General features: G+C 43.7%; 1 protein-coding gene across 7 annotated transcripts in view; it reads right to left on the bottom strand.

Moving 5' to 3' along the window:
- Nucleotides 1-13,898, bottom strand: part of ATP6V0A1 (ATPase H+ transporting V0 subunit a1) — a 136,650-nt gene that overhangs the window by 42,517 nt on the left and 80,235 nt on the right. For 4 of the 7 annotated variants that reach the window (XM_069751817.1, XM_069751819.1, XM_069751823.1 and 1 more), the window contains exons 6-8: nt 7,332-7,438; nt 4,628-4,754; nt 220-302 (exon numbers count right to left, since the gene is read on the bottom strand). In XM_069751817.1, coding sequence (XP_069607918.1) covers nt 220-302; nt 4,628-4,754; nt 7,332-7,438 — 317 coding nt within the window. The remainder of the gene's footprint in view (nt 1-219; nt 303-4,627; nt 4,755-7,331; nt 7,439-13,898) is intronic. The other 3 variants (XM_069751820.1, XM_069751822.1, XM_069751821.1) reach the window with 1 other exon arrangement.

Here is a 13,898-nt window from a genome sequence, read left to right as displayed (position 1 = left end):
CTGCTCTAGAAACAGCGCCAATCTGGTCTATGTGCATGGTCTTGTAGAGTAGTCAATTGAATGTGGATGAGCTGCAGTTCTAGGCACAGCATATGTAAAGGAGACTTGCTGGTTAATGACAAAAATACCTATATAATCTTGGTTGTCTAGTGTTTTATAATCTTAAACATAGAAACGCATATAAAGAAAACAGTAATCTACTGGATGGGCAGGAGTTACCCTTCACAGATCTTCTTCACTCTGTTCTTCAGCTGGTCTCCTTGGAAGAAGATGATGAATACAGACTTGTGGACACTGTCGCCCTGTAAAGCGGAACCACATGAGATCATGTAAAGGAAAAGCTCTCTGGGCATAATGATTGTATCAAATAATTTATATTCACCACAAAGTACAAATTCTCATCACCTTTCCTTAGATCTCTATGCTGAGCAGTTCCTCTGTTATAACACGTACAAAATTTGGAATACATTGAGTAATGGGGGTTTCCAGTTGTGTGGGGGAAGGGAGAGAGACATCCATGGACAGTCTGACACCGACCATACTGATTGGATGATGTCAGACTGGGTTGGGACACACACACCCAGTTGTCAAATTACTCTCAATTAAACAAATGCTGAAAACTAATGCTCCAGAATTGTTATTTTTTGGGAGGCAATACAAGTATTGGCTACAACACACAAGAATGGTGACCGATCATTCATAGCACAAGTCCCAGGAGACAAAAGCATTGCTTTGCATAGGTGGTCTGCTACAAGAAAGCTGCAACTAGTAACAATGGCACCTTTATGATAAATGTCTGCCCTCTCAAGACAAAGTTAGTTAAAAAGTAACATTTACTTCCTGCTATACATACGTTACAATAGAAAAATTAAGCCTCTCAGGGTATGTTCCCACGGTCAGTAATCGCTGAGGGTTGGACGCATACATCCACAGCGTCCAGATATTACAGCATAGGGGATGGGATTTCAAGAAATCCCATGTCCAGTATATGTCCTGAGACTCCGGCGGCTTACCTGTGGAGATGGACAGTTGGCGCGTCTTTCCAGACTGCAGCATGTCAATTTATCTTGCGGAGACACTCAGTCCCCACAAGATAAAGGTCACCTGTACAATGTATTGGATGTGGCGATTCTGCACGGTTCAGTGATCACATGCAGAATCAGTTGCATTCAAAAGCCGGAAGCGCTTTGTACACAGCGGACATGTGCTACGTCCAAAGTGCTGCCGATTACTGACCGTCTGCACCTGCCCTCACATATCCTGACGGACAAATCAGCAACATGTCTGACCAAGTGGCCAGAAAGCAGGTACATGTACTAAACATCTAGTCAAGCAGGAGGAGGTGGCGCTGGGCTGGAAAAGAGCCGGAGTGACGGAGGCTTTATGTCTACCATAGCCATTTGCATATCAACACGGATTTCTCAATAATGGAGGAACGGACCGGCCATAAAAACATTGCTGTAATTGTCATGCACTTTTAAATAGTTTAGGTGGAGGATTTGTAATCCTGCCCGCAGATTCTCTGTAAATTCAATGAGCAGCATGTAATTGTGTAGCCGAACTCCACTACTCTCCACAATGACCTTAAAGAAAACCGTTGGATGAATTCACAGTACATATGCTATACGCTAGCTAAGCAAGGTACCTTGGCAAAGTGCCACTGACCATATTTTCATTGGCAGGAAGTCCAAAGCTTGGAAAAGGCAGCTTTGATCTGGCACTGACTTATGGGCACTGCCCACCAAATGTTTTCTGCAGATAAGCAGTCTAATCACTATGACTCATTCACAGAACATTTGTCTTACTCACCAGGCCAGGAGGTTCAGTGCTTTAATGTGAACCATAGTACAGACAGAAGTAAAACAAATCTGCAAGACTAAAGCTAGCAGTACACACTGGAGGAAGGTAAACCAAACTTGGAAACCACAGAACTTGGAAGAAAGAAAGATTGGTCATACCAGATTCCACATGCCTGATCTTCCCCCAAGCAGTAAGCCACTCTCTCCATTGAAATAAACATATACAGTGCCTTGAAAAAGTATTCATACTCCATGAACTCTTCTACAGTTTTTCACTATATATTCGCAAACTTAGAAGTATTTTATTGGAATTTTATGTGCTATATCAACACTAAGAAAAAAAGTATTTGTGAAAAAGTCTGAAAATTGTGACGTGCATTTGTATTCAGTCCCCGAGCCAATACATTGTAGAACCACCTTTCTCTGCAATTACTGCTGCAATTCTTTTGAGGTACAGCTTTGCCCATCTAGAGGCTGACATTTTTGCCCATTCTTCTCTGCGAAATAGCTCTAGCTGAAAAAACATCCCCACCAACAAACATGGAGGTGGCAGCATGATGCTGTGGGGAAGCTTTTCTTCAGCAGGGACAGGGAAGCTGGTCAGAGTTGATGGGGAGATGGATGGTGCTAAATACAGGGTAATTCTAGAGGAAAACCTTAGAGGCTGCTGATGACTTGAGACTGATGTGTAGGTTCACCTTCCAGCAGGACAACGACCCTAAACCTACTGCCAGAGCCACAATGGATGGTTTACATCAAAGCATACTCGTGTGTGAATGGCTCAGTCACAGTCCAGACCTAAGTCCCATTGAGAATCTGTGGCAAGACTTGATTGCTGGTCACAGATGCCTCCATCCAATCTCACTGAGATAGAGCAAGATTGTAAAGAGGAATGGGCAAAAACGTCAGCCACTAAATGTGCAAATCTGGTAGAGACATACCCCAAATGACTTGCAGCAGTAATTGCAGCCAAAGGTTGTCCTACAAACTATCAGACTACAGGGGGCTGAATACAAATGCATGTCACAACTTTCAGATTTATATATTTAAAAAATCATGTATCATTTTCATTACACTTCACAAATACTTGCTACTTTGTGTTGATATATCCCTAACTCCAAATAAAATACATTAAGTTTGTGGGTGTAGGGTAAAAAAATGTGGGAAAGCTCACAGGGTGTGAACACTTTTTCAAGGGACTGTATGCTCAGTCGTCAGCTATGTAACATTCTTTAATAGTGTATGTCTCCTTCTCCTGCACCATAGATCGTCAACTGGAAGCTGAGATAAGGAGGGTTGTTTGACAAAGAGCTGGTGCTTGTGGCTGATACTCTCTCCCTGGTATCTGACCCTTCACTCCATCATTTCCCCAGCAGAGGGGGCACACTACAAGTATTATCTTCATGTACTGAGAGATTTAAAGGACAAGTATAACAATTGACATTTCCACTTTCAAATCAGAGCTAATTACAAGCTGTCTGGACTGGTCGCATAATGGGGAGCACAAGCAAGTGGGGGACACTGTAAACAGCTGTAGTAGTGCAGATAGACATGAGACCTTCCTGTGTTTGTATGTGGGATATGGAGATATGGCTAAGGAAGTCAATCTGTTAATCAGTGGGGACTGAGCTCATTCTGAAGGCACTTCCTTGGCAGTACAATACAAAGAACAAAATGAACAGAGAAAGGCTGCCAAACCAGGGACATATCACACACAAAGGCCACGGCTGGTATAATGGAAGTCTAAAAAAAATCATTACGGTCAGATCATTGGAAAATAATATCTGCATCAATGACCCATGTCAAAGTTCATCACAAACACACACATAGCGTGGCCACATCACACACACCACGGCATGACCTCACCACAACCCACGGCATGGCCTCACCACACACCACGGCATGACCTCACCACACACCACGGCATGACCTCACCACAACCCATGGCATGGCCTCACCACACACCACGGCATGGCCTCACCACACACCACGGCATGGCCTCACCACACACCACGGCATGACCTCACCACACACCACGGCATGACCTCACCACAACCCACGGCATGGCCTCACCACACACCACGGCATGGCCTCACCACACACCACGGCATGGCCTCACCACACACCACGGCATGGCCTCACCACACACCACGGCATGGCCTCACCACACACCACGGCATGGCCTCACCACACACCACGGCATGGCCTCACCACACACCACGGCATGGCCTCATCACATACACACACACACACACTTTATAACTAAAATTAAAGCTGCACACTGAAGCCCTATAACATGTAAATATTTAATATATGAAATTGGAACTGCATTACTGCTGTAGAAAACATGGTAAAAAATGAAGGTACTTAGCACACAAATTGGACAATTCGTGCGAGCCTGACAGTCATTGACGAGGTGTACTCTTTTGTTGGGACCACGAATTGGCCAATTTGTGCGCAATATACCTTCATTTTTAACATGTTTTCTACAGCAGTAATGCAGCTTGAGTTTCATATATTCAATATTTACATATTATAGCGCTTCAGTGTGCAGCTTTAATTTGTTATATACAGTGGCTCGCACCTGTTCACACTTGTCTTCTTATGTTTGGAAGTGCTGGACAGTTTTTTTATATTTCTAGTACACACCCATATACACACAGCACATCCTCAACAGACACACACCCTGAATGTATAGATCCAGCGCTACCATTTATAGTCAACTATTGTACGCATGAACAAACGCCATTATTTTAGCCCTAGCGTATTTATTTCACCTATCAAGAAACAGTCCCGATATCTGAAAACTACTGGACAAGTCTTCTTACCGTCACTGGATCTTCCAAAGGGTTTTCAATTTCGGCCTGTCGTAGAAACACATTACCCCGACAAACTCGCCACAACATCCTTTCAAATGTGGGAATCCTCTCACGGTTGATCACACCGGCCACAAACCTGAGACACATAAGGGAGAATAGTACAAAGTTAAAGAATATTAAAGGGATTCTAAATATATATATAATGCCCAAAGGAGAATTTAACAGAAGTGGTCAGAATGTTTTTGCCTTTGTGACAGCCCTCCTTTTGCAAACTTTAAAGGTGTCCTTAGTGGCGCTGATTTGTCATTTTGCCATACGCCGATTCATTTAGTCTCACTCTGCTCACAAAGGTGAATGTAGTACCTTATCCCAAGCCAGGGGCATCAATGAAACCATATAGTACAGAATAAGGAGTGGGCAGCGGGACATTACTCTGCATCTCCACCACCTTCATTGGAAGGAACGTGTTGGCACACGGTGCGAGCAGGCATTAAAATTCATTTTTAATAAAATCATTCACCAACTGGGGCGAAGGACAGCTTTGAGCATTGCAGGAAGCCAATCAGGTAATCGAGCTCTTCCGTTGGCAAAACCTTTCCTATAGGTTCCCTTCAGCAAACTTACTGATATACTTTTTTCTTAGTCAACCCTTTTAACCCCTTCGTGACCATCAATGTCTTTTTACTGACCTGCGATATAAGAGACTAGCATCCCCAACAGGTGACGATCCAGCAGCTGTATATTATAGCTGACAACGTGCATCAGCCACGATCAGTGGTGGCACCGACTATGGTCGTATAACCCCTTAAATGCTGCTGTCAAAAGTGACTACAGAATCTAGATGGTAAACCTAGTGAGGGGGCTCCCTCTTTAACCCCATGGACACCCTGAAATCTTGATCGTGTGATCCTGATGTTTCATTTTGGTGGTAAAAATAATTTTTCTTCATTTCTATTATGCCACTTTGCAATACCGTATATACTCGTGTATAAGCCGAGTTTTCAGCACATTTTTTGTCCTGAAAACGCCCCCATTGGCTTATACACAAGTCATTGTCCGAGAAAGACGGATGGGGAGGGAGAGCAGCGGGTCACAGAGGCAGGAACCGGCGGCTGAAGCTAGAGCCTGTGCCCGCTGATAAAAGAGAAATTAATATTCATTGCGCTGGCCTGGCAGTGAATATTCATTTCTCTTACAGCGCGCAGAGTTACAGCCACAGCTGTCGACTTCCCTTCCCTGCCCTCACTGCGTCTCGTTCCAGTGCCAGCAGCTCCTGGGGCCGGACGATCACATGTCCCCCGGTCATTAAGGTAATAAATATTCACTTCTCTCCACTCCTATAAGCATGGAGTGAATATTCATTACCTTAATGAGCGGGGACACGTGATTGCTCAGCCGGAAGAGTTTCTGGCATGGAACGAGATGCAGCGACAGCACGTAGGGAAGGTAAGTAGGATGTGTTTTGTTTTTTTGTTGTTTTTTTTTAAATTATTTTTTATATAGGAACCATGCATACAAGGACAGGGATAGGGAGTCATGCATACAAGGAAATGGGATAAGGAGCCATGCATACAGGGATAGGGAACCATGCATACAAGGACAGGGACAGGCAGCCATGCATACAAGGACAGGGACGGGCAGCCATGCATACAAGGACAGGGACGGGGAGCAATGCATACAAGGACAGGAATGGGGAGCCATGCATACAAGGACAGGGGAGCCATGCATACAAGGACAGGGGAGCCATGAATACAAGGACAGGGATGGGGAGCCATGCATACAAGGATAGGGATGAGGGGACAATGCATACTTGGCTTATACTCGAGTCAATAAGTTTTCCCAGTTTTTCGTGGCAAAATTTGGTGACTCGGATTATACGCAGGTCGACTTATACATGAGTATATACGGTAATTCCTAAAATGTACCTGAAGCGTTAAACTACCTGACAGCAATTTTGAATACGTTGAAGGTTGCGGTTTTTAAAAATGGTATAACCTTTGGGGAGTTTCCAATATATAGGACGCCCAAAGTCACTTGAAAACTGAATAGGTCCCTAAAATAATAATAGGTTTTATAAATTCCCTTAAAAAAAAATATTGCTACATGTTTAAATGTTGTCATGTGATATGATTATCTGGATTAAAGAGATATTCAAAGCTTGAAAATTATTGATTTTTTGAAATGTCAAATTTCTGATATTTTTATAAGTAAACTCAAAACATATTGACCATTATCATAAAGTATAATGTGTCATGAAAAGAAATCTCAAAAACAATTAGATATATTGAAGCATTCTAGAGTTATTACTACATAAAGTGACACTGGTCAGGTTTAAATAATTTGGGCTTGTTGTGGAATAGCTGACAACGTGCAGTAAAAATACAGCAAAAACAGGTCAAATTTTAGCTGATTGAATGGTTCCTTTCAACATATTTTCATGTAGGGAAACACTGAAGTCCCTCAAAAATTGTAGTAAAGACAATTTTACAGTAAATTATGGGCGACTCCAGAGAGGAAACATGGTCAGTCGTTCTCTATTAGTGAAGCTCCAAGTCTCCACTGGGAAAAGGGATGCGGTGCCTAAGCAAACATTTTTGGTACATCAGAGCAATATGCCACTAATTTTAAGTTCATGAAAACTCCTTCAGATTCCACATAACCATTTATGCGATTATTGACCAAAATCTGGGGAAGGTGAGGCTTCTGTACCAACCCGAGTCTCAGCGGAGCTCCTCTTCCCATCTCGCTGGGCTCCAACAACGAAGACGATTCCTCCAGTAGATCCGGATCCGCCATCTGCTGATGATGATGCAATTGAGCCTGAATTCACAAACCAATTAATAACTAATCAAACCAGTTAGTGGCATGCAGGGGCCATGGGGGGCAGGCATGAGAGCCAGGTGAAGGGGTACACAGAGATTAAGTGGGGATGTCTATGTATCAAGGCAGTCGGCTCCATTCACGGATGATTGCTAATTTTGATTTAAAGGACAGGAGTCAGGGCTCGGGCATGTGCCACATGGCATTAACAGTTTCTCCACTACATGGTTTGGGAAATTATTTTCAGAGTTGAACCCTGAAATTGAATTGAAGAACAGATTGCATTAATACATAGACCTTGGAAGGAAATCTCATCAAAGACATTAAGCAGTTATGGGCTGCAGAATAGGGATATGTGTGACAAGGATGTCAGAGGAAGTGAACACTATACCCATTAATGTAAAAGATTTCATTATGGTGAAATAAAGCCGGCGGGCATTCCTGCCATTATTGCTTCTTGTACTGAAGGCTACAAAGTTTGATATTCCAGATTTACAGTTGTCAGCATTAGGCTTTAAATAACAACGTAGCTACCCAAACTGCAGAAGCCATATAAAGCCCGCTTACAGGGGCCGTTGATAGCCTGCACGTGCCCACCTAATATCACCACCACTGGACTGTGTATACATAGCAGCTGAGCCAATATCGCCATCAGCAGCACATCTGATCGGCAGACAGGTAATGTGCTACCGACACTATCCTAACTGTATTGGGACTGACTAATTGTATGAGTGATCACTTATCCCAAAGCAGATTGCATCAGCCCACAAGTGGGATCTTTAAAAGGAGCACAGATTGGAGCTTGTTATGGGCAGAAGTCTGCCTGTGCAATTGTACTTTAGGGGTTAATGGATGATCAAGTCACATGGAGCTATTCGATTTATAACTAAAGCCGGCCTATAAGTTGGGAGGAAATGCGTGCTGTATGAATATGAAGGACAGGTCTGTAGAACTAGTTTTAAGCATCCCCTATTGGGGCGCAAAAGCTGCATGTAGAAGAGCCATTTTGCCTATGGCCCTTTTAATGAGAGATTGGGTACATTCAGTGACCGCAAGCTTTAGTCTTAAAGGGGAGCGGTACAGATGACATCACACATCGGCTTGGACACTAGCAGCGGGCATCACGGCACACGTCCTATGTGGCATGTGGGGACTTAACGCAAGTCATTGGCACCACTCAACCTCACGATGCAAAACTAAGTAGGGCAATGCAACCCCTTTAATGAGCTGATCGACTGGTTACATAATAAACTTTGCTCTCTTTATGGGAACCCATGTATACCTGCCATTATGAACACTGACAATACATTTGTGACTCCATCAGGTTACACTCTAATGTACCAGAATTGGAGCCATCAGAGCTTGGCATAAAGATATGCAGTACCCTGGTCCGGCAGACCAGGGCAATGCAAACTTTCTTGGCTGGTACTCCATTATCAACATCCTGGGCGATCCTTGATATTGCTTATTTTTTTACCCCTGGCATGAAAATGAAGCCTTATGAGACATTATTATCCGAGCGAGTCCCACCACAATGCCATGACATCGCGGGGGCCGAGTGGATGACAAAATTCAAGTGTCAGCCAAGAAAGTTCCCACAGCCCTGGTCCAGCAGCACCAACATGGACATTATACCAAGGTCCTGAGAAACTTTTTGGCTCAATGCTAGGAGTCCCTTATTTTCTGGTATAACTTCCATGATGATAAGTAGGTGAAATTAAAATTGTGACGGGGCTGTATATTAAAGTAAGGATTACATTTTGGGTATAGTTTTCAACGGCCTTCGTTTAGCAAACCAGTTGAACTGAAAATCTAGCCTTGTTATTCACAGAAACCCATCAGAGCTTAATCTTTCATTTCTGAAAGCGTTCTAGAAAAATCTAAAGTAGCAAAGTGATTGGGTCCTATAAGCAACGTGGGCAGATTATTCGCTTAGACAGTTTCAATAAACGAGACCCAATGTTCCCCTAAATCCTGTATGTAGAATAACCTATTTGCAGCAGCAATTGGCTCAAAACAAAGCATTTGTCGTCACAAAGCAACCACATCACCACAACACTGCAGAAAGTACTCCATTAGGGGGTCAAATAAAAGAGGCACAGGTATAACCACAAACCCGGGCTAAATGAAAGACAGGAAATGTGCACGGCTATGTGGGAGGATACACTGATTACAGCAGAATGGAGAGGACAAAAATGTGCACACAACAAAAAAGCAAAAAATAATTAAGGGATCCAGGATGTAACTGTCCAGATGTGTGTACAGGAAGGTGTTAACCTACAAGGTACAGCTATTCTTCAGCTACAGAAAGTCTGTCTTGTGCTCATAAACATCACGCTAAAAGCAAGATGGTGGCAAGAATGGAAAAAAATCTTTCAGACCCAGAATTTGATCTTCAATAGGTCTATACTTAAGATACACAAGTACATACACTGCTCAAAAAAATAAAGGGAACACTAAAATACCACATCCTAGATATCACTGAATGAAATATTTCAGTTGCAAATCTTTATTCATTACATAGTGGAATGTGTTGAGAACAATAAAACATAAAAAATGATCAATGTAAATCAAAATGAATATCCCATGGAGGTCTGGAGTTGGAATGATGCTCAAAATCAAAACGTGGAAAATGAAGTTACAGGCTGATCCAACTTCAGTGGAAATGTCTCAAGACGAGGAAATGATTTTCAGTTGTGTGTGTTCCCTCCATGTGCCTGTACCACCTCCCTACAATGCCTGGGCATGCTCCTGATGAGGCTCCTGGACAGTCTGTGGTGCAACGTGACGTTGGTGGATGGTGCGAGACAGGATGTCCCAGAGGTGGTAAATCGGATTCAGGTCTGGGGAACGGGCGGGCCAGTCCATAGCTTCAATGCCTTCATCTGGCAGGAACTGCTGACGCACTCCAGCCACATGAAGTCTGGCATTGTCCTGAATTAGGAGAAACCCAGGGCCAAATGCACCAGCATATGGTCTCACAAGGGGTCTGAGGATCTCATCTCTGAACCTAATGGCAGACAGGCTACCTCTGGGAGCACATGGAGAGCTGTGTGGCCCTCCAAAGAAATGCCGCACCACACCATTACTGACTCATTGCCAAACTGGTCATGCTGAAGGATGTTGCAGACAGCAGATCGCTCTCCACGGCGTCTCCTGACTCTGTCACGTCTGTCACATGTGCTCAGTGTGAACCTGCTTTCATCTGTGAAGAACACAGGGCGCCAGTGGCAAATTTACCAATCCTGGTGTTCTGTGGCTAATGCACGGTGTTGGGCTGTGAGCACAACCCCCATCTGTGGAAGTCGGGCAGTCAGACCATCCTCAAGGGTTTCTAAACGTTTGTGCAGACACATTCCTTTCACAAAGGCTGAGTTAGCGGTCCTGCTGCTGGGTTGTTGCCCTCCTACGGCCCCCTCCACTTCTCCTGGTAGCGCCTCCAGCCTCTGGACATTACACTGGCAGACACCGCAAACCTTCTTGCCACAGCTCGCTTTGTTGTTCCATCCTGGATGAGCTGCACTACCTGAGCCACTTGTGTGGGTTGTAGAGTCCATCTCATGCTACCACAAGTGTGAAAGCACAACCAACATTCAAAAGTGACCAAAGCATCAGCCAGAAAGCATTGGTACTGAGATGTGGTCTGTGGTCCCCACCTGCAGAACCACTCCTTTATAGAGGGTGTCTTGATAATTGCCAATAATTTCCATCTGTTGTCTATTCCATTTGCACAACAGCATGTGAAATTGATTGTCAGTGTTACTTCCTAAGTGCACAGTTTGATTTCACAGAAGTTTGATTTACTTGGAGTTATAGTCTGTTGTTTAAGTGTTCCCTTTATTTTTTGAGCAGTGTATTAATGTATGTCTGCACTTATCAATCCTACCAAGTATACAAGATAAAATGGTGAAGTACTTGGCCATAGGAGTAAAAAGACAAAAATTTTGAAACTGCATGAAATGGATTTAGAAAGCTTGGATACGATAATGTGCCTGGAAATCTTAATATTAAATGCTTGGAGGAACAAAAAAGGGGGACAATGGAGAGAGAAAGTGGAAAAAAAGGCAGCACAACAGCTATGAATGGAAAACAACACCTTTCAAAAAGTAGAATTGGATATTTTAGAGCTGTATCCCAACTTTACGCCTATTGACTCTCGATTCTACATATTTGACTTTACTCCTAGTCATTTTAAAGGACATCGTCACTTTTTTTGTCAAATTATTTTTACACTAAGGTTTAATTAACAATTTTAGACAGTTTAGCTTCTACAGCCTCTATTTATCACATTACATGACAGACTGCAGAAAAAGAGTAGACAAGGAAAATGGTGTGCACTCAGGTCAGGGACAAGGAGGTGCTGGTAAACTGGCCGTGAGGTCAAGTCAATCATTCAAAAAGGATTACCGCACACTCAAGACTGGTAAGATGCAAAAAGGTGTATGCCAATTTTATTGAAGAAAACAACACAAAAAGAAGTGGTTGCCACATTTATATTCATTTGAAATAGACAAAACCCGATGTTTCGACCCTCCCGGGTCTTACTCATGGGGTTACTCAAGTCCTTTGACATAGATGCATAATAGTGGCAGTGGTAGGGGGTGTACGACCGATCCCTTGTTAAGGCACAACCTTATAATAAAGCCAGTCCGGGCAGAAGTGTCCCAGGAGCACAGAATCTGGGTGGTGAGGGCCGTTAGACACCTAGTGGGTCTGAAAAGGGTCCCTGGGAGGATTAGCGTCTTTCCGGGTCTCCCCCAGGACATCGCAGCAAGGCGCGGGATGCGCCGCTAATCCTCCCAGGGACCCTTTTCAGACCCACTAGGTGTCTAACGGCCCTCACCACCCAGATACTGTGCTCCCGGGACACTTCTGCCCGGACTGGCTTTATTATAAGGTTGTGCCTTAACAAGGGATCGGTCGTACACCCCCTACCAGTGCCACTATTATGCATCTATGTCAAAGGACTTGAGTAACCCCATGAGTAAGACCCGGGAGGGTCGAAACGTCGGGTTTTGTCTATTTCAAATGAATATAAATGTGGCAACCACTTCTTTTTGTTTTGTTTTCTTCAATAAAATTGGCATACACCTTTTTGCATCTTACCAGTCTTGAGACTGCAGAAAAAGACATTTTAAAGTTTTCCATTAGAGGTATACATTGGAGGGCTGCAATATATTCCACTCCAAAGACATATATGTAGCCCCTGGGAGAGGTATGTCCGAGGTGAAGAAGGGGGGGGGGGGAAATAGGCTGAAGAGGTGTACCATTCATGGGGGCAGGGGCCCTAGAATTTCTAAAAATGGGAAATTCAGAAGTAATCTGGCCATTTTATTAAAAATGGAATTACAATGGAATTACTAACGAAGGGATACAGCCTAAAAATATGAAATAAAATACAAGGGCGGCTACATTTAAGAAAAGTATAAAAACAGTACAAAATCTGATGAATTATAGGGGAGGGCTGCATCCTAAAAACCTCTAGGACACGGTCACGGAGGGTTGGATCCTGTGTGCCAGGAACTATGTAAAAATAGGCCCAACTCAATCAATGTAGGAGGCTTTGTTTGATCCTACATGTCTTACTTTCCATTTTTTTCCATGTAAAATCTTTATATATTAGTTCATTTCTTAACAAGCTGTTAGGATGCAGCCTCCTGATAAGATTCAGCAATTACGACAACGTGCAGAAGACTGATGAGATGGTAGACAGGAGGGTGAAGTCAGGATACCACCTGCATGCCAATAACCGCTTCATTGATCAAGACGGGCGCAATCATAATAGCCATCTGCCGATCTTACCATCTTATACTAGCATTTACCGGTTACACAGAAGGCTGGCAATACTCTAGCATTAAGCAGCATTCAGCCAAACAAAATGGGGGGAGGGGTTGGTGGGGGTTCACTGGCACTTACCTTAAATATACACCCCACCATGTTAAACCTCCCCATAACACAACTAAGAATAGCAACTGCTGCTCAGAAATGGGTTACTGCCTGTTATGTCAAAGCAAAAAAGGGTTAAACCTGCACTGATCTTACCAGCTGCTAGTGCTTAACATATAATGGAAACCAGGAAGCAACAAATAGCAAATCTGGAGGAGAAAAGCTAAAAATGGGAATATTAATAGGAAGACCCAGCGAGCAGGGTCAGGTGCGAGGATGGAGAGCATGGGCAGGTACACAGAGAGATATGGGAGCACACAAGCAGGGAACAGAAGAGACCGATAGGTCCGTACACATAATCGCTCTCTTCATATTACCGTGCACCAAAGCCCCCCAATAGTGCCTGGATTATGGGGGCTGTGATCCACAGTCACAATCCCTCATGAGTGTTATGGTCTATAGTTAGTTGATGGCTCGCTGTCACCAACACTGCAGCGGACTAGGTCATTCAATGACAGGAGTATTAAACCCTGAAATCAGGCCACAGGAAAGCTAGAAGCAGAAGTAAGGAAGC

This window comes from Ranitomeya imitator, chromosome 2 (assembly GCF_032444005.1).
Source record: "Ranitomeya imitator isolate aRanImi1 chromosome 2, aRanImi1.pri, whole genome shotgun sequence".
Classification (NCBI taxonomy): Eukaryota; Metazoa; Chordata; class Amphibia; order Anura; family Dendrobatidae; genus Ranitomeya; species Ranitomeya imitator.
This window is presented reverse-complemented; position numbering and strand designations above follow the sequence as displayed.